This window comes from Phoenix dactylifera, chromosome 5 (genome assembly GCF_051530095.1).
Source record: "Phoenix dactylifera cultivar Ajwa chromosome 5, Ajwa_hap1_PhDact_Kaust_v1.1, whole genome shotgun sequence".
Lineage (NCBI taxonomy): Eukaryota > Viridiplantae > Streptophyta > Magnoliopsida > Arecales > Arecaceae > Phoenix > Phoenix dactylifera.
In genome coordinates this window covers 38,784,928-38,810,081 of record NC_143194.1, presented here as the reverse complement: position 1 = coordinate 38,810,081, position 25,154 = coordinate 38,784,928, and the positions used below count along the sequence as shown (strand labels likewise).

Sequence of the window (25,154 nt, the reverse complement as noted above, 5' to 3'; positions counted from 1 at the left end):
GACAAGTGCGATAGCGCTGTAAATCCAAAACGAACCACCCCACCTTGGGAAATCATACCCTTGGTCACGTTTGATGTAGCAATTTACCTTGATGTGATTATAGGTCTCAAGCATTGTCATTTTTCTTTTGTTTTTTCTCCTTTTTCTGTATGCAACATTGCTCTGTGATTAGCAACCTTCTCAATATTCCCCACCACCGGCTTCATGAAGTTCTTCCCAAAAGAAAAATTAATAATGGTGGTAGATGAAATCATGAAACGAATGAAATTTCTAAAACTCATGTAATCAGCTCGTGGTAATCCTAGCAGATTCTAAGGTACCAAATTTGATTGCAGCTTGATTCAAAACTACTTGGGAGGACGCGCAGCACTCACAAATGAAGATGTCTTCTTTAATCATTGAATATAATTAATGATTCTCATAAAAGAAGAAATAAAATTTTGGTTCTTTAAAGGTTTTTGACCTTTTTCATCGACATATTATACCTTACATTCCTTTTTCTCTCTCTCTACAAATTTCCATAGGGACTCCTTTTTGACCAGAGTCCATTATTTTCCCTTCCACTGAAATGAGCTCTACCTTCCATGGAGGTTAATATGAGGTGATTCCTTGCGTAGCAAGAACGTAAGGTTATTTGATGTTATTATTAGTGGGCCTATTATGAACGTGATGTATACTTAGATCAAGGTGTGGTAAGAGTAGATTGGAGGGGTTTCGATCGATTTCCAGAAGACCAAAGTTGAAAAAGTTGCAAGCGAAACATGAAAAGGCAATATATGGAACTATTCTCATGTAACTTACTAGTAAGTGTACAACAATCAAAGCAAATGCAATTTGGCATAAGTTTTTTAACTCTAAAAGACTTACATCCAGCTAGAGATTTAGGCATGTAGAAAGAGAGATATGTCCAACATGTATTCTGTTCAAAAATTATATAATAAATTAACTATCAGACATCTTATCATCCAGAGTCGAATTTCAAATAGCGATAAATATGAGGTAAACATCGGCATATATTCCCAGTTCAGTTCATCTTCCTAAGCTCATGACGGCCTAATGGTTAAAAATTTTTTTTGTTCTTTTCCTTTTTCATTACCAAACCAAACATTTTGATTTTTGTCACCACGGCAGCAATTATTTGCTAAGAAAAATTGTGGTGTTTTCTACTCAAAATATGAAGATAAGACCGCACATGCAACTGATATCATGGGATCCAAGGAGTGAGAAGCTGGAGACTAATTTCACCGGTCAAAGAGGCAAGGGAAGACTTGGCCAAAGTTTTTTTTTTTTTTTGGTTACAATGGACGATTCATATAGTTTCAATACGGATATATCTAAAAAAGTTAAAAAACGGCAAGTTTCGGAACGTTTCCCTCCCTCCAACCCACAAAGCTTCTTGAAGTGATCGGCCTTATACGAGACCACTTAATCCATGACTCCGTTAGCTTTTCTATAAACATGCTTGGCCTGAAAGACTATGTTGCCACTAATTATGGCCGGGATGTCTTGGAGCAAAGGGTAGCAAGCACCCAGCCAAAGATTTTGGAAGCGAGGTGGAACAACTAATGTCATGACTCGTGCCTATTAGGTGCACCACCGCCGCCCTAGAAGGCGGTGAGATGAGGCCAAATTGTGCTCGTGTTTCCACTTTATTAAAAGACGAATAATGCCTGACTTTTATCCCTCTTCTCTGTGGCCCCTGGTGTGGATTATTTATCCCGAGTTTGGTAGAGAAAGGATATCGATCTATTGTCGCTTATATTAATTGCATGGCTTATCCGGACAGCAAAGAATCGACGGGCTTTGCAATATTCATATTCTTCTCCAACTAAAGTGGTAAGGCAGTCTCATAGTCTATTTGCTGACATATTAAAGTGCCAATTACATGATGCCTCAATACTCGGTCAAGGCACTGGGGTCCCAGCTATGGGATTTTTATCTCTTGGCTGCCTGCCCTTGAAGTATTAAAGGTCAATTTTAATAATGCTGTTAGAGGAAATCAGGCACCTGTAGGATATATTATTCCAGGCACTGAAGATCAGCTTCTATGGGCTGGTGGCAAGCGGCTTCCGATATCTTCAGTACCATTTGCAGAGCTCGTGGAAGCTTGGAAGGGACTTTACTTGGCTGTCTTCATATGTGCAGCAGAGGTGGACTCTTTTATGGTTATCTCATGGATTAACGGGTCTATTGAAGAACATCAACTAATGGAAGGCTACAGGATGGACTTTCAAGACGACACATATCTACCGAGAGGCCAAACAAATGGCTAATTAGCTGGTAGCATGAGCTCTAGAAGGAGACTTCACCATTTGCAAGGGAGATCAGCTTCATCCTTACGGTGGATCGCCATAACCTCCTATTTTGTATTCAAAAAAAAAAAAAAAAATTGCTGCTAAATCCTGAACTGAGGTCGGAACGCTGCTCGGCTTGCGGTGAGGTCGGTGAGAACTGCATTGAATGAGGTTGGATGAGACCAAGATGAGAAAGAACTGGTCGCCTTCGAGGCCAACTTGTAAGAAATCTACTTGCCGAAAAGTTTTAGGCAGGAGACTCTTCGATATCCAAGTCAGAATAATAGAGTAACAGTGTGGAAGGGAGAACATTTATTGAGAGGAATTTCCAAATGAGTTTACCTGAGGATCTCCGGGCCATCCTTTTATATAGGGCAGTATACTGATCGGTTACCTGATTTGGCGCGACGTACCTTAATTTTATGGTAATGGTTGGCTGTACATTAACAACATGGTAACCGTCCTGCGTGAGCAGCTCGCGGCAGTAATTACGCCGATCATGATTGACTGCAGTGTCGCCTTAACTGCTGGTCTTTATTAGTGCGAGTAGACTGACACCTCGATTTTCATCGAAGTTGTTCACCTCAATTAACACCGAGGGCAAAAAAGTCAATCTAATATGAGATCAAGATGTCCAATATTTTTTCTATCACTTGTCTTTGACTTCTAAGGCTGAATTGAATCTTAATTCGGGTGACAGAAGTCGGCCATTTTGAACGAGGACAAGACATCTAAAAGGGAGTTCTAACATGTCGATCGATCTTCTCGAAGCATCATCATATCGAGGTTGTCCCACGACGTCATTATTTTAATTTTTTTTTGAGGTGCTATTAATGTGATGATCAAGGTGAATCACTCACGTCGTATCCCGAGTTGATACATAGATGAATCAGCTTGGGTAGTCAAACCGTTATTTTAATAATGGCCGTTCATACCCCTATGTAAGGTAACCCTCTACTTTATTTCGGACTTCTTGCTTCTTTTGCGAACTCCCCAGCGGGCACTTCTCTGGTAAATTTTTTCCCTCCGGCTTTGGTGTCCTCCTCGGTTTCTTCTTATCACTGGTGGGTTTCTGCTTTTGGTTACTCAGATTTTTTCTTTCTTGCCTTTTTTTTTTCTTCTCTATTTTGTACACCATGAGCGACACTGAGATCAAAGTCTCAATGAAGAGTTGGTCATCTGACCATTCTCCTCGAGCTCGACAATCCTCACCTCCAAGTGAAGCTGAGTCCGAAGTTTACTCTCGCCTAGAATATGAAGTGTCGGTCCTCACCCAAGAGGAGATAGACTTGCTCCATGCTCAGCACTTTGTCCCTCTCAAGCTCACTTTTGAGCTCGACGGTCATGAGGACCGAGTGACAAATCCTCCATCTCGACTTGGTCTGGATGCTAAAACTCTCATCGCTGGGCTTATACTACCTCTTCACCCTTTCATCAGTTAATTGATAAGGGTTTATAGCCTCATCGGGACCCAGCTTGCTCCAAACTCCTAGCAAGCAATTGTAGGTTTTCTTTCTTTACGTCTTTTTTTATAATAGTCAAGACTAAGGTTCTCTTTTCAGGGGATGCTTTACTCCGAAGAGAAATTCTCAAAAAAGCGATTGGTAGTATTTCTCTCCTCAGAAAGGTCGCCAGTTGTTCCGAGGCACTCTCTTCTATTCATGAATAGAAAGAGAGATTCTTTTTTGTATCCTCCGAGCAGCCATGGCAGTTTTAAACCCTGTGGAAGACACCTCGGAGATCTCTAAACCAAACCCCGAGATTGTCTGGTGATGATCAAGGATCCTTGGACACTCTTCTTAAATTCAAGATTCCTCCCTTACAAGAATTGTTGTCCGAGGAATTACTGATTAACGTTGGTTTGAGCCCAGCCAATTTTCAAGATAAACTTCTTTAGAATTTTTATTTTTTCTCCTCGTCATTATGTTCTTATCTAACCTTGTTTTCGACATTGTAGTTGTTGCAGTTATGAAGACCGATCTGGATCTGATGCTTATCCGAAAGGCCATGTGCAAGAGAACAACTATGACATCTGGGGGTGAAACCCCTCAGAGGAAGAAGTCGAAGGGAGAATCTACCTCAGCTCCTACTAAAGCAATAGTTGAGGCCTCTATTCTTGAGGTCTCTGCTCTCGAGGTGCCAGCAACTCGAACAGAGGTTGTGGAGCTCGACCCGGAGGTCAAGATTGTGTCACCTATTAGGTTGGCTCCTCTCATCCTCGCCGGCCATTTGTTGCTGTTGTTTCTTCTTGTCCATCATCATCCGAGGTTAATACCTCAGCACGGGCTGGTTCGAGCTTGTTAGCTCCAGCAGAAGACAACCCTTCAGCTCTGACTCCTGCACTAGATTCCTTGGCTCGCTCTTCTAGGGTCTACATTTCGAGGTGGTTTGTTAATGACTCTAATTCGGCCTTGACAACCCCCCGGAGGGCCAAGGATGTGGTCTGAGCTATATAGCTATGCACCGATAAGAGTATCATGCACTCCTTCCGAGTCATTGACCTAATTGACGGAGCCTTCACCTCGATTATTCAAGTAAGCTTTCGTTTTGTAATTTTCACCTTGTCCTTTTACTTTGGTTACTGACTATTTTTCTTTTCAGCATGCCATGAGATCAACTATTTGCACGAGGCGATTGTATCGCTTAGGTGGCATGCTTCGAAGTTTGAGATAAAATGGAAAGATGCCGAGCAAAAAGTGGCCGGCCGATCTTGGTCAAGCGGAGGGGCGAGCTCGGCTAGCTTAGGAGAGAGCAAGGAAGTTGCTGGACAAGGTTGAATTGGCAAAAGCTCAAGCTCAGCTGCATGGACTCGCCCAATGATTTTAGACAGTCATTTGTCTAAGTCTAGGGAGGTTCTCTTAGCATCTGAACAAAAAGTAGTAGAGTTGTCTACGATAATTGTTTAGGCCGAGCAAGAGGCTGCTGAGGCCAAGGAGATGGCTAGTAGGGACGAGGAAAGGGTTGCTAAGGCGGTCGAGGATTTTCTCTTTGGAATAATTCAAAGCAGAGTCCTTTGAGAACGCCACCCACACCTTTGCAAAAGGCTTCAAAGACTGCCGAGCTCAAGTCCTTCGACTTTATCCAGAGATGGACTTCAACAGCGTTCACATTGACCTCAATGATGAAGAGGAGAACGAGGATGAGGATGACGATGACGAGAAGTGAAGTATTTGTTTCTTCCCTTTCCTTTTGTTTTTACTCGAATTTACCGAGCTCGGTGTATTTTGCTTTTACTCAAGTATTCCGAGGTCTTTGTACAAACTTCTAAAAGTAATGAAAATGGAAATTTCTCCAAGTCCTTGACTTTGGTTTAGACTAAGTTGTACTTGCAGAACTTACTTTTTTGTTTGAGTTCGATTTATGGTACCAAAGTTCCTTTCTTTTGATGCCTCTTCTTAGGCTTAATTCCAATCAGAGGATCGATGGGGATCCCTAGCCAATCTTGGGTTCGTCGTATGATTTATCTAGGGTGATCCCTAGCCAATCTTAACCTCAGAGGTCTTAGGTCGGGGCCTAAGTGTATCTGGGGTATCCCTTGTTTTATCGGAGTTGGACATGCTAGTCATAATTGTCCGATCTAAAAGATAAAAATATAACAAGAAGATATTTATTAGGAATGAGCTTGGAATACAATGAACCTTATTGGTAATATATACGCAGGTTCTCAGAGTTCCAAGTATGAGAGATCGGAGTACTGTCGAGATGCTACAGCTTATACGTCTTTGGTTGTATTGCTTCGGCCACTCGGTATGGGCCTTCCTAATTTGGGCTCAACTTTTTTAGTTCTTTTGATTGTGACGTTTTGGTCTTTCTTAAGACGAGGTCGCCAGGTGGGAAGAGCTTACCCTTGACCCTTAAATTGTAATACTGAGCTGCCTTCTGTTGATATGTTGCCATACGAATTTGAGCCCATTTTCTAGTTTTTTCTAGAAGATCAAGGTTAGCTCGGAGCTGATCTGAATTTGTGTGGTCGTTGAAGTTCTCTATTCGAAGTGACGGAAGTCTGATCTCTAGCAGAATCACTTCCTCTGTTCCAAAAACAAAGTTGAAAGGCGTTTCCCCGATAGGAGTTCGATATGTTGTTCGATACACACATAAGACATTTTAGAGCTATTCGACCCATAGTCCTTTTGCTCAGTCCAATTTTACTTTTAGTTGTTGTAGAATTATTCGATTGGTCACTTCGGATTCTCCATTAGTTTATGGGTGCGCTACTAAAGTGAACTGGTGATTGATTCCAAGCTCATCACAAAATTCTTTGAACCGGGCATTGTCGAATTGATTCCCATTATCTGCGATGATTACTCGAGGAAGTCCAAACCTGCAAATTATAGCCTTCTAGACAAAGTCTTGAGTTTTTACGTCGGTAATCCAAGCTATTGGTTCGGCTTCCGCCTATTGGTGAAGTAATCCACAGCCACGATGGGGAACTTGTGCTATCCAGTTGCCACTAAAAAAAGGTCTTAGGATGTCAATTTTCCATTATTCAAACTCCCAAGGGGCGTTGATCAATGTTAATAGTACCACTGGGCGTCATTGGATATTTATGCGGCGTTGACAGCGGTCGTATTTCTTGACAAAGTCGGCCGCATCTTGCTATAAAGTTGTCTAGTAGTATCCTTATTGCAGAATCTTGTAGGCCAAAGATCTGCCCCCAAGTGATTGCCATAGATTCCTTCATGAACTTTTTGAAGTGCATAATCTGCCTCGATTGGACGGAGGCACTTGAGGAACGGTAGTGAAAATGATCTCCGATATAGTTTGTCATCAAGAATAACATAATGTAAGGCTTAATGCTTTATCCGTCGGGATCCCGCCCAATCTGCAGGCAATTTTTCGTTCTTTAAAAAGTCGATGAGAGGTTCCATTCAGCTCGGTTCGATAGTGGTGTTAATCATGAACCCGGGCTATTCAATGCTTGGCATCTCCAGAACTTCGAGATATGTGGCTTTAGTCAGGTCGGCAGTCTTTGAGGTGGTTGATTTTTACAATAGATCGGCATAACCTCCTACTTTGTATTCCAAAAAAAGAAATATTATTGCCGCTAAATCCTAAATCGAGGTCGGAGTGCCGAGTGTTGCTCGCCTTGCTCCGAGGTCAGTGAAAACCGAATTGAATGAGGTTAGATGAGACCGAGGTGAGGAAGAACTGATCGTCTTCGATGCCAACCTACTAGAAGTCCACTTGTCAGAAAGTTTTTGGCGGGGGACTCTCCAATACCTATGTCAAAATAATAAAATAATAGTATGGAAGAGAGAATTTGTTAAGAGGAGTCTCCAAATAAGCTTACTTAAGGATCCCAGGCCACCCTTCATATAGCGTAGTATATTAATCTGTTACCTGATTTAGCGCCATGTGCCTTAACTGTATGATAACGGTCGGCTGCACGTTAACAATATGGCAACCGTTCTGCGTGAGCAATATGCGATGGTAATTATGTCGATCATGCATTGTTGCAGTTGTGATTATGCCGATCACGTATTGATTGCAGTGGCGCTGAAGAACTGTATCACCTGCCTCCTTTGAACATCTCTAATTTTTCCCCCGTCAAAAAGAATAATATTTCCCTTTCGATCAGTTTTTCTCCTGAACACGATCTTTTGCACGACTTTCACGAGTTGTAAACAGGCGTCCTGTCATGCCGAAAGGTAATAGTATAAACGTTACAGTAGCTTCCTGGTACTTTTACCGGCTGCTCCCTGTTGACGAGCAAAACTCAATTCCTAGGATCGCAACGATACCGCCACCGACCTGTCACCCGATTCCGTATCCGGCGGACTATTTTACCATAAACCCCATTCCCAGCAAACTCTTCCTCGTCTGATGCAGATCGGACGGCTTTCATCTTCCCTTACAATCGGATCCCTACGGCTCCGCGGCAACACTTTACGATAACGTATCCCACAGCCTTCTAAGCGAGGCGGAAAGGGTAAGCTTTTCCTTCCCGGCCAGTCGCACCAGGTGGCGTAGGATACTTGTCCTCCAACCGCGTGGACAAGGTAAGAAGCTTCCTCACGGCGAGAGAGAGGAGCTCTTATCGTTGATGTAAAGAAACGAAGTCGACGCACTCGTCTCTCAGCGGCGTTATCTAATACCCTAATCCATCTCTTCCTCTCCCCCTCTCTCTCTCTCTCTCGCTCTTACGGCCTCCTCTTTATCCTCCGCGGAGAGCTCCCTTATCTACCGAAACCCTAAATCGATCTTTTAGGGCTGGCTTTTTCGATCCAGAAACCCCTAATCTCATCTCCTCCTGTTGATCGTTTCCTCCCGGCTTTCTGTGACCGATTTCTTAGTTTTCTCCTTCCATTCTTTTTTTCCAACCGTAGTTTCTTTTTTTTTTTTGCTTATCTTGTTGCTTCAAATCGCTTCGACAGCCGCAGTTTTGCTCGTGTTCCCCTAATCTTTGTAGAGATTTTGGTTTTGAGGTGATTTGTCTCTCTTTTCCGAAGGTTGTAAGGTGCCGGGAGTCGAAGCGTTGCTCTTTGTTCGATCGTTAGAGCGTTGATCTTGATTCACGGATTCTTTTGATAGGAATAAGTTTTTGTTTCGATTCCGGGAGAATAATCTGCGAAAGCTTCGGTCTTTTCACGGATCGAGGGAGGTTCTTGGTTTGAAACCCTAGCCTGGATCTGTTAGCTGTGGCTCACCTGGGATCGCGGTAGAAATGGTCGGAGGGGGAAGCAGAAGGGACGATGGGTCCTTGAAGATTGGGAGCAACAACGTTTTCGCCGCGCTCGAGACCCTCAAGAAGAAGAAGAAGTCGGACAAGGATAAGAACAAGGGATCGTCCAAGAACCGGGCTAAGGAGCCCGAGCCACAGGTGTTTTGGGCGCCGACTCCGCTGACAGTTAAATCTTGGGCTGATGTCGATGACGATGATGACTACTTTGCCACCACAGCCCCGCCCCAGTCCGTTTGGGGATCCTCGGACACGCAGCAAAACAACGAAAGCTCGGCTGTGGTAGAGGAGGTAAGTGCTCTTTGATTCTTTTTGGTGGCAAAATCTTTTCCCTTTCACATTTAGTCTTCAGACTTATTTTTCTTGAAATTATCAACTGGAAACTGCTATTCATGAATTGGATTTAAGATTTATCTAGATGGCCATCCTGTTTTCGATGTCCTCATTGGTTTCTTCTGGTGAAATTGTTTTTCTATATCTTGTATATGATTCTATTTTGATTTTTCATGCATCGACGACCTCCCCCCCCCTCCCTCCTTTTTTTTCAATACGATTCTGTTTATTTGAATGGTAACAGTAATTTTGTGATACCTTCCATGTTATATATTATAATGCATCTACTATTGTGGAAAAGCCATGCCATAGGAAATGCTTCCTGCTTCTCTTTTGCACCATTTCCTTCTCCGGTTACTACGTTTGCTTGCTCCTTGTTTCTATAACTGTCTGCTGATTTAGTAGGTTGAGTTATCTCTATTTTTTCATGCTTGCATATGTTCGTACCGTGCTTCTATATGAATGAAAATCATGCGTTCCCTTTCTGTTAGCTGTATCTATTAATTGTTCATCAAATTATCAGGTAGTGCTGCATAATGTCATACGCTAACTACATCTGTCTATAATCTTGTGGCTTGATGTATGCTTTTGAGTATAGTGAATTTTAGGAGTCAATAACGAGCATTTTTGAGGATTTCTAAAAGTTCTCTCTCTCTCTCTCTCTATATATATATATATGTATATGCATATGTGCATCTATCTATATGTTTACTGTGTGTGTATATATATTTATATATATGTATATGTATATATCTATATATATGTGTGTGTGTATCTATATATATGTGTGTGTGTGTATCTATATATATGTATATATAAACACACACACACACACATATATATATACACACATGTATATGTATACATATCTATATATACATGTATATGTGTGCATGTATCTATATATGTATGTATGTATGTATGTATGTATGTATATATCTGCGCATATATATGTGTGTGTGTGTGTGTGTGTGTTACAAGGTTTTGAACTGATAGTGATATTACTTTTGTTGCATTACTAAAGCTTGATAAAAGTATAATGACATGACAAGTAGTTTAATGATACACAATATGTCCATGCATACCATGTTCCTAGGACATAGGCATAGGCACATGCTCTGCATGTTCAGTATGAAAAGAATTAAAATAAAAACTTAGATGGAATAAGAGATAATAAAAATCAACCGCAAATATTATAAATCATAAAAGGTATATGATGCAACAGCCACATTTATTAGATAAGTGATTGTTAAATCTTTTCCTTGGTGAAATATTCTAATTAACAGAACATGGTATTATTGGTAAATAAATTCATTTGAAAGAGTAATTTCCGTTGGGGACATATTCAAAATCGACATTTTCTCTAACAATACTTGTACGATCATGATGAGAGGAGGAAAAAGTGTCTACCTCTTTTACTCTTTATCCCTTAGAAGACTGGTTCATGGATGTATGGTTGTTTGGCACATGTCAAAGAGAGAAAAGAGCAGATCCTTTCCTAGATTGGGGAGAGAGATTGTCCCATCCAGTATTAGGGGAGAAAGAGACAATCTCTAAGGGGCAGAGGGTTGATTTAACCTTGGATTGGAATGTTGGCATGAGTTGTTGTAAATGCACAATAGATATTTTTGGCATTATGCGGGGTTAGCAACACGAGAGTGGAAAGAGATGGAGAGAGTGGGTGGGAGGGGGAGAAAATGGGGCTCTTGTTGGATTGAGACTGTGGGTTTACAAATCTTTTTTGTCCAAAACATACCTTATATTTATGAGTATTGCTACTGTTCATCCATACATTTATCGCTCAATTTGTTTGTCCAATATGGTAATCAGGAATTGGTGCGATACATGGGGGTAGGTGGTGTTAGTTAGGGTCCCATGTATTGCTTAGCTAATACCTGACTGCCACACCGGACAGGTGAATTGAGCAGCGATATGAGAGGTGATCCCCAGCATTTTTTTATATTTATTATATGATAAAGTTCTCCAAGTGAACTTACTAAATTTTCTACCCAAAGCAAATTTGATTGACCTAATAATTCCAATTTTCTCTTCTAGATATAGCATAAATTGGTGACATTTATGCATGCATTTTTTTTATTATTTACATATACTTTATGGCTCTTCATTTATTGCACTTTTTTGAGGATTTCTAAAAGCTCTCTCTCTCTCTCTCTACATATATATATGTATATGTATATATCTATATATATATGTGTGTGTGTGTGTATTTATATATATGTATATATAAACATATATATGTATGTATGTATATATGTACATGTATACATATCTATATATACATATATATGTGTGCATGTATCTATATGTATGTATGTATGTATGTGTGTGTGTGTGTATATGTGTATATATGTTGTAAGGTTTTGAACTGATAGTGATATTACTTTTGTTGACAGTATTAAAGCTTGATAAAAGTATAATGACATGACAAGTAGTTTAATGATACACAATATGTCCATGCATACCATGTTCCTAGGACATAGGCATAGTCACATGCTCTGCATGTTCAGTATGAAAAGAATTAAAATAAAAACTTAGATGGAATAAGAGATAATAATAAAAATCAGCTGCAAATATTATAAATCATAGAAGGTATATGATACAACAGCCACATTTATTAGATAAGTGATTGTTAAATCTTTTCCTTGGTGAAATATTCTAATTAACAGAACATGGTATTATTGGTAAATAAATTCATTTGAAAGAGTAATTTCTATTGGGGACATATTCAAAATCGACATTTTCTCTAACAATACTTGTATGATCATGATGAGAGGAGGAGAAAGTGTCCGCCTCTTTTACCCTTTATCCCTTAGGAGACTGGTTCATGGATGTATGGTTGTTTGGCACGTGTCAAAGAGAGAAAAGAGGAGTTCCTTTCCTAGATTGGGTAGAGAGATTGTCCGATCTAGTATTAGGGGAGAAAGAGACAATCTCTAGGGGCAGGGGGTTGATCCAACCTTGGATTGGAATGTTGGCATGAGTTGTAGTAAATGCACAATAGATATTTTTGGCATTATGCGGGGTTAGCGACACGAGAGTGGAAAGAGATGGAGAGAGGGGGGGAGGGGGGGTTAGCGACACCATGTGGGCTTACAAATTTTTTTGTCCAAAACATACCTTATATTTATGAGTATTGCTACCGTTCATCCATACATTTATCGCTCAATTTGTTTGTCCAATATGGCAATCAGAAATTGGTGCGATACATGGGGGTAGGTGGTGTTAGTTAGGGCCCCATGTATTGCTTAGCTAATACCCGACTGCCACATCGGACAGGTGAATTGAGCAGCGATATGAGAGGTGATCCCCAGCATTTTTTTATATTTATTATATGATAAAGTTCTCCAAGTGAACTTACTAAGTTTTCTACCTAAGGCAAATTTGATTGACCTAATAACTCCAACTTTCTCTCCTAAATATAGCATAAATTGGTGACATTTATGCAAGTACTTTTTTTTTATATTTACATATACTTTTATGGCACCTCATTTATTGCACATTGATGACAAAATGTCTGTATTTGCTACTAATTCGTTATTTTGCAACTTTCCCTCATGGTTTCTTTGAGGTAACTAGGGGCTATATTTAGGGTTATGATTTAGAAGATCAATAATTTAATGATAGACTATGGTTTATTGCAGATGGGTAAATGTGAAGTTCTGATTCTTGAGCAATGAAATTCTAAGATCTGATCATGCCTCATTTTCGGGAATGCATCAGCTTTTCTTTATCTCGAATGATGTTTATTTGAAGTGCACCTGTTTTTTTTTTAACTTCAAATCTTACAGCAATATTCCATATTCACTGAACAATTTTACGATCGAATATGGTCCTCTAAGACATTTTCGAAACATTTATGTTGAACGTCTATTTTTGACATTTTTACTCCAGTTTATATCTTTATTGTACAACTCTGTGCTTATTTATTCAGTTCAGTGTCAAATAAATAATCTAAGATGGCATAATTTTGGAAATAATGGCTCATACCAGCTGATCTTCCATGATGTGTGCCATCACAAATTTGTTGTTACTCTTCATTGTTCTGATTTCTTTTTTCCCATTTTTTTTGCTCCTTAGATATGTTGAAAACCTACACAGCTTGGCATATGGTTGTTGGTTAGTGAACTTGTGTTTATTTATGAATTTTTTGATTGTTAAGGCACTATATATGTTTTATTTTATGCATGTTAGAAGCATGTTTTTGTAAGACTTTTGCGGCTATTCAAATTTTAGTTATGTAATGTTTTACTCAAGATTACATTAGAGGCATACTTCATGCATGTAGAAAGGTTGAACATATGAGGACTATCTATTTTGCTTCCTTCCGCAACTTGCATGCCCCTAAATATGTTATTACTGGCTTTTCATTTCTTATTAAGATATCTCATAGTCCTTGATGAAGTTGGTGTCGAGTCACAATTATAGAACTTAACATTTAAGCCATATTTCGTTCATGAATAAATGTGCTAAACCTGAATAAAATCCACCTTTTCAGCCTTATTTGGTTTCTTCAGACCAAGGTTCGTCGTCTTGGTTTCGAACTTTGTACCGATGCCACACTATTATAGTGTCGGTACGGCACGGTATGCGGTACACCACGGTACCGATACCAGTATGGTATGTTCGGTACCGTTCGGTATGTACGGTATGGTACAACATACCATGCTTTGGACAAACTTTTTGGGATCTCGAATAAGGTCTTAAGTGAGGGGTACTTTTGGGAGTTCAGAGAAACTAAAGAGCACCTTTTGGTACATATTCAGTTGCAGTCGGTTTAAATCTATTCAAGGGAGGGGGTTGAATACTTTTACTTGGTTAATGGGGAATATGCAATTTTTTCTAAGTTATTCAAGGAGCCTCACTAAATTATTTGAGAACTAAAGTGGGCCTTAAGGTTCAATTGAATGTGAATTTTGGCACATAATGTTTGCAATGAGCAGTCAAAATAAAAGTTTATTTTTAGAAGGGAAGGAAAAGTTTATCTTTGGAAAGAACATATAATGAAATAGTCTAATTGTTGGTAAACTTGATTGGTTAATGATGATTGACATCAACAACTATTTGTATTTGGATAAGCTTGGCTCAATCAATATGGATGTCGTTGGTGATGGTTATGAATTTGAATATTAACTTTTTTATGGGGAGAGTCCAACTTTTGGTCGATATAGTTAGTCCCAATGTTTGACCTAACAAAAATGTTTGATCTAACGAAAAAGCTCCATTATCCTTATAGTTTGCTTTGAGGTTGTGATGGAGAATGTTGGTGACTTCAATATGGAGAATGTGGGTTGTAATGTGGTGGTGATGTAGGAGAATGTAGGAGACTGGCGATGGTGGTCGGTGGCACTAAAAGTTTTAAAGGTGAATAAATGTGTTGGCAAATCTTGTCCGGGTGGTGAAAGGGAGGTAACTAAATAGAAAAGAAGGGGGCAGGTGGAGGATGAGGATGATCAAAGCTGTCGAAGGGTTCCTAAATGCTAGAAATTTGGAGAGCAAGAGAATAATATAAGGCATGGTCTTTTTTATACTCTAGTAATGATCTGTTTGATTTATTTAACATTCTCACATAAACCTTTTCCTTTATTTTACTTGATAACCAAATAAAACCCTTGTACCCCTTTAAAAATCTGTAAGGATGTTTGGCCTGGGATTTTCTTCAAAAATTCTAGTTGCATCCAACTTAAATCTCATCCCCTACCCTTACCAATAATTTGGGTACAAGATCTCTTGGATCAACTTCATGATGGACTGGAGGCACCATGTTGGTTGCACAGTTGTGAGGTGAGTCTAGTTTCACTAGGAAATTTGCTTTTAAATCTGATTTTGTACATTAGATATAAGGAATATATAATGTTGCTTACTTGGAGCACCTTGCAGGTAGTGCAAGCTACCCAGTTACTACACACACCTAAGACATCAGATCAGCATGGTTTTTCATAATGCTCCTACAAAACAAAGAACAATTGATGATTAATGGTGCAGTTATATTGTGATATTTAGATAAATATTTCCAGTGTTAGATAATGCTGTATCCTGATGGGCGCATGCTTGATCTGCCAGTCTGCTTGTTTTCCTCTCAATTGTTGCTGCCCACTCACCAATGGGTGTTTGACAGCTATCAAACAAGAAAAGAATGGTATTAGAAGTTAAGGATAAAGAAGAGTCGTTGGTTGCAATAGATATTTAATTTGTACTGGAAGTAGTTTTCTTGATTGCAACTCTAGAGCTGGCTGCCCAGTTAGCAACATGGGCTGGTCAGCACCTAATGTGAGTGCTATTTGTTTGAGATTCATTATGTGATTTAGGTCTTTATTCATTTTTCTGGGGTTCATTTTCTTGCAATTCAATCTCACTGGTTCCCAAGAAAATTGGTAGCGATGATGTGCATCATTTCTATCTTTAATTTCTGATGGACAACATACCTTTTATTGTTCTACTCTTGCAAAACCCTGGGTTTTACCAAAAAAATGACCTCATTAAATTAATTGAACTGTTAGGTTCATATCTAAGAGCATCTAATCCATGCTCAAGTAATATTCTGGATGATCTGATCTGATTTATTAGGGTAACTTGGATAAGAAAATCACCTTTTTTCAAAAACAGTCTGATCTGGAATCATTTTGAAGTGGTGTTTCTGTATATTAGATATCATAATTATGTTTTTCCTTTGTGGTTCATCCTTAAATCCTAACGTATTTATTGCACATGTTGATTATTGTGTTGCAGCCATGGGAAAAAACGATTGTAGTATTTGTGATGAAAATGAGTTATATCTTTAGTTACTTTATTATCTACTGAAATTGAGGGTTCATGCTGATGCTGCTTCATGAATCAAGTTGAACTAATGAGCCAATTTTGATCCCACCCGATTTGTTCCCAAGGGCATTGAATTGTGAATCAAATTTATGCTGCAATCTATGATGACAGGCCTAATAGAAGCACGATTGAATCTATTTTGAGGAATTAATATAACATATCTGGCATGTGTCTTGTGGTCGGATTATCTGCAGTGTCCTGAATATTTCTAGGAAGCTTGGAAAATAGCTTATTATATAAAAACATTCATATGGCATCTGCCTGATTGGGAAGGAACATTATGTTGCTAAATTTTTAAACCATTGTTTTGTTTCAACTGCAATATTTTTAACTTTTTAGATTAGATTGTCCCATTGAATTGCATACTCTTCAATTCTAACATGGAGACACTAGAGGTGTCAATATATAATTTTTTTTGATTTTGTCTTTTGAGGATATGTTTTAAGAAAATTGAGCCACCAAATATAGAGTATAGTTTTCCTTGTAAGAGCTGAAGAGTAGTGAGAAAATAAATGACATTCATGCCTATCGGTGGTGTAACTTTAGAGGAGGTTGCTGTCTCTTGATGTACCTTCAGAGTTGTCTGGAGCGGCACAAGAAAACACTGTATTCACTAACTGCAACAAAAGTTGGCAATGGTATCCAAAAGTCAAGAGGCATTCACTGAGTGTAAAAAAGGTTTTGCTTTCAAGGAATGTAAATCTAGTGGCTTTTAGCAGGATCATACAAATTGAGAATGGATATGCTATGAAGATAGTGGATGAGCTTGATACATGGCTCTCATGATGATATTTTCAATAAAATAGCTGAAAATAGATTTATTTGGACTTTAGTTAGATTCAGCTTGAGGAGCAGGAATACAGATCGCTTGAGATAAATGAAGGATGACTTGTTGAGGTTGGTGGAGTATTTCTGAGATATAGATTGAGATAGCTATCAATTAAATAAATGGAGTCGAGGAGAGATCTGTCAGGAGTAGAGTGGATGTTAGTCGTTTCTTGACCTGTTCTACTTTGTTTTCTTTTATCGTTTGCAGAAATCATGAAAATTGCAAAATGAGCCATGCTGTCTATCCCTCAAGCTTTATGGTTTATTATGGATACAGATGAAGATAAAGCTAGTTTGATTAGCAAGTACTGGATTTTTTTTAACTGACTGTGAAATGCCTTGACCAAGTATCTATGGAGCTGATTTGTTGGGTGATGATGAATGAGACTTGAAGTGCATTTGTTTACATTTTACAATGTTGAATTCATGCATATAGGGGCTAAATAAAGAATGAATTGCACTGGAAAGGATATGGCATGAGCTATAATAAGTGGCCTTCGCAAGGGATTGCTTTTAAGCCCTTTTTACCTTGATATATTTGCTGGAATGTGAATAGACGTTTTGGTGCATATTGATTGACGATGGATTGTTTACTGTTGGTTAATCAGACTAGGTGGAGTTCAAATTAGAGCTCTTGAAGAATTTACGGAAAATAAAGATGTCAAAAAATAATAACTGAGATAAGTACGGCGTGGATGTTTATGGAAAACCATAAGGGTCTAAGCTTTAGTCAGTTACAGAACTGATGAATATTGAATGTGCTGTTTGAACTTCTCTATAGAAGTTGTTTAAGTTTTTTCTTTGAATTATCAATTTTGCTCTTGATAGTCATTAGATGTTTTGCTTATGCTTTACATGGTCCATACATGCTGCAGGAAACTGAAAGTGAAGATGATGGCCTCGATGAGGTTGATGAAGATGCTGAGGAAGAACTTGAACATGAACCTGAGGTTCCTGTTGTCACTGAACCAGTTATCAACAAACCTCCCCCTGCTGCAGTGCCAGCTAAAGACACAGAAAGGCAACTCTCAAAGAAAGAGCTGAAGAAAAAGGAAATGGCAGAACTGGAGTCTGTTTTGGCTGAGCTGGGTATTCCCAGCAGCAAGGACAGCAATGCTGTGAAAGATGAAACAAATGGTAACAATGTTACATTTGAGATAATTAGATTCATTTTCTTAGGCATGTCATGCGTGGACAGATGTATTGGTGCATCGTGTACATAATCCCTTAATCTGCTCCCCTGTTGGCCACATGGGTTTATCACATCCTCACATTCTTTGGGACATGTCTGATATATGATGTTATCCTACCCCTAATCTGATGTATGATATTGAATAATTCCGGTATTATCCGGTTACTTTCTGTTATATATGGTAGAATAATTAATCAGACATAAAATTTAGTATTCTGATTTGTCCATTTTGCGGCAGGCAAGAAACCAGAGGAGCAAAATATGGATGGTGAAAAGAAGGAGAATGCACCTGCTCCTTCAGAGAGCAAAAGTTCAAAGAAGAAAAAGGCGAAGAAGGACAAATCCTCAAAGGAAGCTAGAGAGCCACAGGAACAGCCTAATGGCTTGGAAACTAATAAAAGCCCTGATGAAGCAGCTGCTGAACCTGAAGAAGAGGATACTGCTGCTGTTGATGTGAAGGGGCGGATAAAGAAGGTGGCTTCCATGAAGAAGAAGAAATCAAACAAAGAGATGGATGCTGCTGCAAAAGCTGCTGCGGTCGAGGCTGCTGCAAGGAGTGCCAAGCTTGCTGCTGCAAAGAAGAAAGAGAAGAGCCACTACAACCAACAGCCAGTGCGGTAAAGCTTTTTTGTGGATGATGAGTTCCATATGTCTTGTTCGTTTGTTAAATTCCAAAATAAACATCAGTCTATCTTATAGGAAAGACCTTATGAGATTGTTCAGGTTCACTTTGAAAAGTCTTGTGGCTTTTTCCAGTCTGTCAATGCAAATGTTTCAGGAATCTGTTTATCAAAACCTTATGGACTTTTACTGCTTTACTGCAGACAGTTGCTGTGGAATTTGTAGCTCTGTTCACTTGTATTTTGCCTACTTTTCTCCCATTGATAATTTCTGCTGCCTCGATTGCTTGATGGGGTACTGGAAAATGGGCGCCTGAGTTTTGATTTGATGCGTGTTGTCTCTTTTTTGTGCTGCTTATCTGGCATAGCTGAAATTTTTGGAGGGTTTTTGGAGTTTTGCTTGTCATGGTACCTAATTGGTGCCCGTCTTAATTTCTCGATTAAAGATTGATGGGGTCTATGCAATCGCTACTGGTCGTTGGTTGACGTTATCCGTTTGTAGGTGCTTTATATGGAGTAATTGTAATGCCAGCAAGTCACTTTTTGATGCCAGCTCTGCTTGTGGTAGTAGTTTTCCGCTTTACAGACGGCCGTCTTCTGGAACCTGGCATGGATGTTGTTTTCAATTAGCTGTCTTCTGTGTGGGTATCTGTCGCCACGAATTGTCATTGAGAAGCCTTTTGATGCTTGGGTAGCTGCGACGGGTTGAGGCCCTTCATGGGAGTTCCTCGCCTGAGTGCGGTCGATGGTAGTGTTTTACTTTTACTACTCCAATCATTTAGTTGAGAAAACCGATGGGCGAGAGCTTTCTTTCGGACTTCATCTGAGTTAAAACACGGGGGAAATAGCTCTAGTTTGACACGGAGGTGGCATAGAACTGTGGAGCCTAGTCCAAATGTGTATGGGGAGGGTTACATTTGCAAAATCTCATCTGTATCTCCTCCATGTTTGGGGTTTAGATATACACACTCTTTATCTCTATCTGGGTATACCAAGAGCACACTTATGTTTTTTGAACCTGTAGCATGCGGATCATAACGAAGCAATTTTACCGTCGTGCCAATGATCCAATGGATAGTTTTTTTTTAAAAAAATGAATTATAGGAACTCTGTTTTGCACACCGTTCTCGACGTGGAAGGCATCCGAGTGCTCAGAAACTCTTGTTTTTACCTTCCTTATTTGCATCATTTGTAGCTGAAAGTTTGCATTCTCATGCTCTTGCGTAAAACTATGAATTTGTTTTCTTAGGTACCGCATATTGTCGTTGATTTTTCGTTGTCCATTCCTTTGGTATCATTACTGTCCAAATCTTCATGAAGTTATCCAATCATGCATTGTCACCACTAGAGCTCCAGCCTTTATATTCCCTTTCAATTTAGCCATGGTACCCACTCACCACTACATGGAATTGGAGATGTCGCTCTCAATCTGGATCCCTTGTTTCCAAGCGGAGAAGATATGTTGGCAATGAACTAGTGAAGGAAAACACCACTCGGGAGCCCCCATCTCTGAGTCTTCTCAAGATCAACTTCGATGGATGTATTTTGGATGATGACAGGAGGGGTTGAGCTGGTTTTGTGATTAGAGGTTCGGACTTTAGAATGGTGGCAACTTGTGGGTGCCCAATTTTTAACATTTTTGTATTTTTGTCCCTAGGGCACAGCTGATGACAGCTTGGATTGGTCTGTGTCATACTCAACGGCATTTTTGTATTTTTGTCCCTGGGGCAGCGCTGATGGTAGCTTGGGCTGGTATGTATCATACTCAGCATGTACTACTGAGAGGGAGCTGTCTAGAGCACTGTGACTTGTTATTTTTTGACTTTTTTAGATGTATTCATACTAAAATTGTATGAGTCATTCATTATAGAAAAAAATACGTTTTTCTGGTGCGCTTTCACGTGCTTGCATGTTGCCTGTGTCCGCATTGATGGTAGCGTTCTTTAGAACTCATCTAGGTCTGTGGAGCTTCTCCAAATAGAGGAGCAATTTTACCGATGTGCTGATGATTCAATTTATATTCAAAAAAATGAATTATAGGAATTCTATTTTGCACAGAAAATTATATCCTTTACGGCGTGCACCACATGATTGTCCATGCTGCCAATCACAACTCATTTCTTAGCGATGCACCGAAATAATTGCTTGATGAATAGAGCCCACGGGAACAAGTAGCTACGATTGGTGGCATACACGGATACAATGTCTAATTTTGCACACCGCTTAGGATTCCAAAAGCATCCAAGTGCTCAAAATCTTTTATTTTTATCTTCCTTATTTGCATCATTTGTAGTTGAAAGTTTGTATTCTCATACTCTTGCTCAAAATGGTGAATTCATTTTCTTAGGCATTGCATATTGTTGCAGATTTTTTGTTGTCCATTTCTTTAGTATCATTATTATCCAAATCATCATGAAACTATGAGATATAACCTAAATTTAATTTACCTATTGGTAGAAGGTCAATTTCAATGGGACTCTTATTCCTCAGCTCATTTAGATATAAAAAGTCGAGAGATAATCGCCTACTCAGACTCCAGAAAGTCCAAACTCCTATAGAACAGAGACTCTTCTATCCTAAGCATAGGAAAGACAAGTTATTCTGCACCATATTCTCTTTTCTCTTCTATTATTTCTAATATCTTGTCCGACAAGCAATTTGGGCATCAGCACTGGCACCTTTGGACCATCAGACCGGAGATTTGGGCATCAACACTATCTATTCATGCACTGTCGCCACTAGAGCTCCAGTCTTAATACTCCCTATCAAACCCAAGAATTTGAGGCCATGGGAGACTTTGTGATGGCGGAAACGCCTTGGCATTGAACTTGGCCGTGACATCCACTCACCATTGGGTGGAATTGGATGTCACTCTCGAACCGGATCCCTTGTTTCCAAATGGAGAAGACATCTTGCCATGAACCAGCTAAGTAAAACACAAGCTTCCGCGCGCGTGCGTGCTGTCCGTGTGCGCGCGCGCGTGCTGTCCGTGCCCGTGGGGAGGTTTTGATTTTTCTCTAGCCACAGACCCCCTCGACAATTCTATAATTATGCAAAATAATAATATTATATATGAAAATTTTTATGTACAGCAGAACACTCGCGAAACAAGGATGAAATAGAAAGGAACGCAGCCGTCTAAATTTCCAGGCAGCACCCAGCCTGAACATGACCGGAATATTCCGCCGGCACCTCAGCCTTCCTCCACGCGGCGGGCCCCTTCCCTTCGCCGACTTCGAGAATGTACCCACCGTGGATGCCCGACCCCAGCACCATCAGATTCCCCTTCCACGCCACCATCTGCAGCGCCACCCTCACATCTCCCGGTAGCTCCGCCACCCTCCGCCACGCATCCGCCTCCATCACCGCCACGTGTCCGCCCGTGCACATGTACAGCTTCCCGTCGGCGCCCGCGACGCAGGTCCGGGGACACGCGGCGCTCTCCAGCATCCGCTCCCGCACGGGGCCCCACTTCCACGTGGCGACGTCGAAGGCCTCCGCGGAGGGGGAGAAGCGGCCCTGGGCCTCCGTAGCGTAGCCGCCGATGACGTGGAAGGTGCCACGCAGGAAGACGCCATGGCACTCGTCGCGCTCCCTCGCCATGTCCGGGAGCGGGACCCACTCGTCCCTCGCCACGTCGTACGCCAGCGCGGACCGCAGCGCGTTCTTGCTCTCGTCGTGGCCGCCCGCCACGAACACCGCCCGATCCGCATCCGACGCCGCGCACGCGAAGAAGGACCGCCGGGGCCCCGGCATGCGGGCCCCGCGGCGCCACGCCGCCGACACGAAGTCGTAGACGAACACCTCGTCGGAGGCGGCCCAGGTGCGCGGGTCCCACCCGCCGACGACCACGATCTCGGTCTCGACAGCGGCCAGCCGGCAGAAGAGTGGGAGGCCGTGGCGGAGGCCCGGGATGGGCGGGAGCGGGGCCCAGGCGGCGACGGAGGGGTCGAAGAGGGCGAGGCGGTAGATCGGGGCGAGGGTTGCATGATTCTTGGTGGCGGGCGGGCTCGGCGTGGGCTCGGCCTGGGCGATGACGACGAGGGGGCGGGCGAGGCCGGCGGATTTGCGGAGGTGGTGGAAGGGGGACGACTCCACCTCCTGCTTCCAGATTTTGCAGACGGAGCGGGCCGTGCAGAAGGCGTTGTGCGGTACGCGGAGGAGGCACTCCCGAGCAATTTCCTCCGGCAGGCCGGGTATCAGATCCTCCATCATCCAATAGAGAGATTGGGGAGAAAATTAATTCTCAAAGGAGAAGATAGATTAGAAGAAGAAGAAGAAGGCTGGAAATTTGAGTGAGAGATTTGGAAACGACTTCTTTTGTGATGATTGAATGGTTTGCTGATGGGAATGGAGGGGAGTGGGAATATATATATTTATATATGATAAGGCTTAAGCGGTTTTGATTGCTTTGGCTCTAGAAAGTTGAGAGGCGGAAAAGTAGAGGCAAGAATAGATGGGCGGAGTCCGCAGCATTCCTGCCTCGAGTCCCCAAAAAGAGACCTGCGGAATACTCCCACGGATTCCTCATAATTTTCATTGCTGAGATCAAATTACGGATGATAAACCGGCAACGACGTAAAGTACATCTTAAATTTATCGAGTTTTTGAATTTATCCAGGTTAATAGCGTCACTTTGCTCTCTTCTTCTCCCATGATATACCCACATTGCTCCACTCTCTATTGCAGTGTCACCGTAGCCGCCAACAGGAGTCGAAGTCGGAGATACGGTCAAATATTTATCAACTTAAATTCAATTTATTTATTAAATAAGTTAAAATTTTAAAATAATTTTGTTTTATGCTTTTATAAAAAAATAACTCAGAATTTTTGCAGCAAAAATCTGAGTAGTATATCTTTCTTAATTTTCGTATTTTAGACTCCTGACGGGACCCAGAAGGCTTTCTTTTTTTTTTAATAAAAATTTCCGCAATACGGCGCTATGACCGTCTGAGACGCTTCAGAATGTTCTATAGTGCTTGGTACTTACACTTTTCTGTTCAATTCACATATTTTTTTTTCTGGTTTTCAACTTTCCCAAATTAACAAGTAAAACGTGTCTTCCCTCTCCAGTGACAACTGACAACCTATTTTATTTCGTACAGCTCCGCACCAAAAAGGCTATACGCCTTGGTCCAAATTGATTTGATCAAAGGAGTACAAATCAAAACTTCCAAATATTGGCAAAATCTAAGACAACTACCAGTCAATTAAAATCTTAAAACAATCTTAGAATAATTTTATATTATTCTTGGGGACTATAATTCATTATAGGTTAAAAGAGACAAATTTTGACGAGCACAAACCTTCTAGAATGCTCGAGCCATCAAATGCTGTGTAAAAAATTGACGGCCATCAAATAAAATAGCTTGTGAATATGTACCATGTCAATACATGGTGCATACCATTTGATAGCTATTGATGGTGACCATAGAAGGCTACATAATATTTATACAATAATAAAAATTTTAGTTATTTTTTTTTGCATAAAATTGCTATTGTTATTTTTTTTTCTTAGTAATTGCTATTTTTGGTTATTTTAGAAAGTGCGACAACAGTTAAATGAGGGGACATCCCACGTTTCTCTTTTGTTTTAAGGGGTGGGATGACTTGAGATGGCTACGGGTCGTCACCAATCACGTCGCAGTGCATGCCAAATGGATGAGGTATTGCGCCTGAGCCTTGCACGGCAAGTTGACGGGACCGGGCGGGACCGCCCTTCCTTTATCGGGTCACGGGGGGCCTGAAACCGAGGCGACCGCAGTTCACGCCGCCCATCGGCTGCTAGGATGCCAGGTGGGAACATATCAAAACTGCGGTGATTCAGCGTCCAGTGACCGTCGATATTCTTATTATTATATTACAATGACATGAGATTTGATATTTTAATCGTAAAATTTATTATTCTTATCCGACTCCGATTCGGATCGTTTATCGAACGCACCCTTACTTTAATCATAAATTAAGGGTAAGTTCCTTTGGTTTATTATAAACCTGAGCAACAACACTGCTAAAAATAAATATATTTGAGGGTAAAAATGAATTGCCAGCCGATTAATGGTTTCATTCGGATTGATCTATGAGCATCCACAGGTTGTATGTAGTTTCTTCTTCTTCTTCTTCTTCTTTCCGTATATCGGTTGCACATATTGCTCTGAGCACAGTAAGCTGCATCACTAGCTATAAGGCTACACAAAGCTAGGGGTGCAAATGGGTCCAGTCGGGTTGGGTCCTGAGTGATTCCGATCCGATTCAATTTTTTATTCGAGTTCTAATTTTAGACCCAGATCCGACCCGGTTGAAGATCGGATCGGATCGGGCCGGGCCATTCTGGCCCATTTTCATATTCGAAACAAAGAAAAAATCGGACC

General features: G+C 40.8%; 2 protein-coding genes across 3 annotated transcripts; one reads left to right on the top strand and one right to left on the bottom strand.

Moving 5' to 3' along the window:
• Positions 1-8,326: 8,326 nt before the first annotated feature.
• On the top strand, positions 8,327-19,024 carry LOC103720856 (uncharacterized). 2 transcript variants are annotated; one of them, XM_088722798.2, is made up of 4 exons: positions 8,340-8,719; positions 8,826-9,264; positions 17,847-18,108; positions 18,402-19,024. In XM_088722798.2, the coding sequence occupies exons 2-4, from the start codon at positions 8,959-8,961 to the stop codon at positions 18,782-18,784; spliced, it is 951 nt and encodes a 316-aa protein (XP_088578924.1). In that variant the 5' UTR covers positions 8,340-8,719; positions 8,826-8,958; the 3' UTR covers positions 18,785-19,024. The 2 variants fall into 2 exon arrangements, with proteins under 2 accessions (XP_008809022.1, XP_088578924.1); XM_008810800.6 differs by having other exon boundaries at positions 8,327-9,264.
• A 2,807-nt stretch (positions 19,025-21,831) lies between these two features.
• LOC103720858 (F-box/kelch-repeat protein At1g80440-like) lies at positions 21,832-23,344 on the bottom strand. Its single transcript, XM_008810802.6, has one exon. The coding sequence runs from the start codon at positions 22,996-22,998 to the stop codon at positions 21,922-21,924; it is 1,077 nt and encodes a 358-aa protein (XP_008809024.3). The 5' UTR covers positions 22,999-23,344; the 3' UTR covers positions 21,832-21,921.
• Between the last annotated feature and the right edge of the window lie 1,810 nt (positions 23,345-25,154).

What these genes read in the sequence shown, in the direction of transcription:
- LOC103720856 (XM_008810800.6), top strand. Translation starts at nt 8,959, where the DNA reads ATGGTCGGAGGGGGAAGCAGAAGGGACGATGGGTCCTTGAAGATTGGG. An exon ending in GCTCGGCTGTGGTAGAGGAG is followed by an intron (nt 9,265 to 17,846) that starts GTAAGTGCTCTT and finishes TACATGCTGCAG; the next exon opens with GAAACTGAAAGTGAAGATGA. An exon ending in TGTGAAAGATGAAACAAATG is followed by an intron (nt 18,109 to 18,401) that starts GTAACAATGTTA and finishes ATTTTGCGGCAG; the next exon opens with GCAAGAAACCAGAGGAGCAA.
- LOC103720858 (XM_008810802.6), bottom strand. Translation starts at nt 22,998, where the DNA reads ATGATGGAGGATCTGATACCCGGCCTGCCGGAGGAAATTGCTCGGGAG.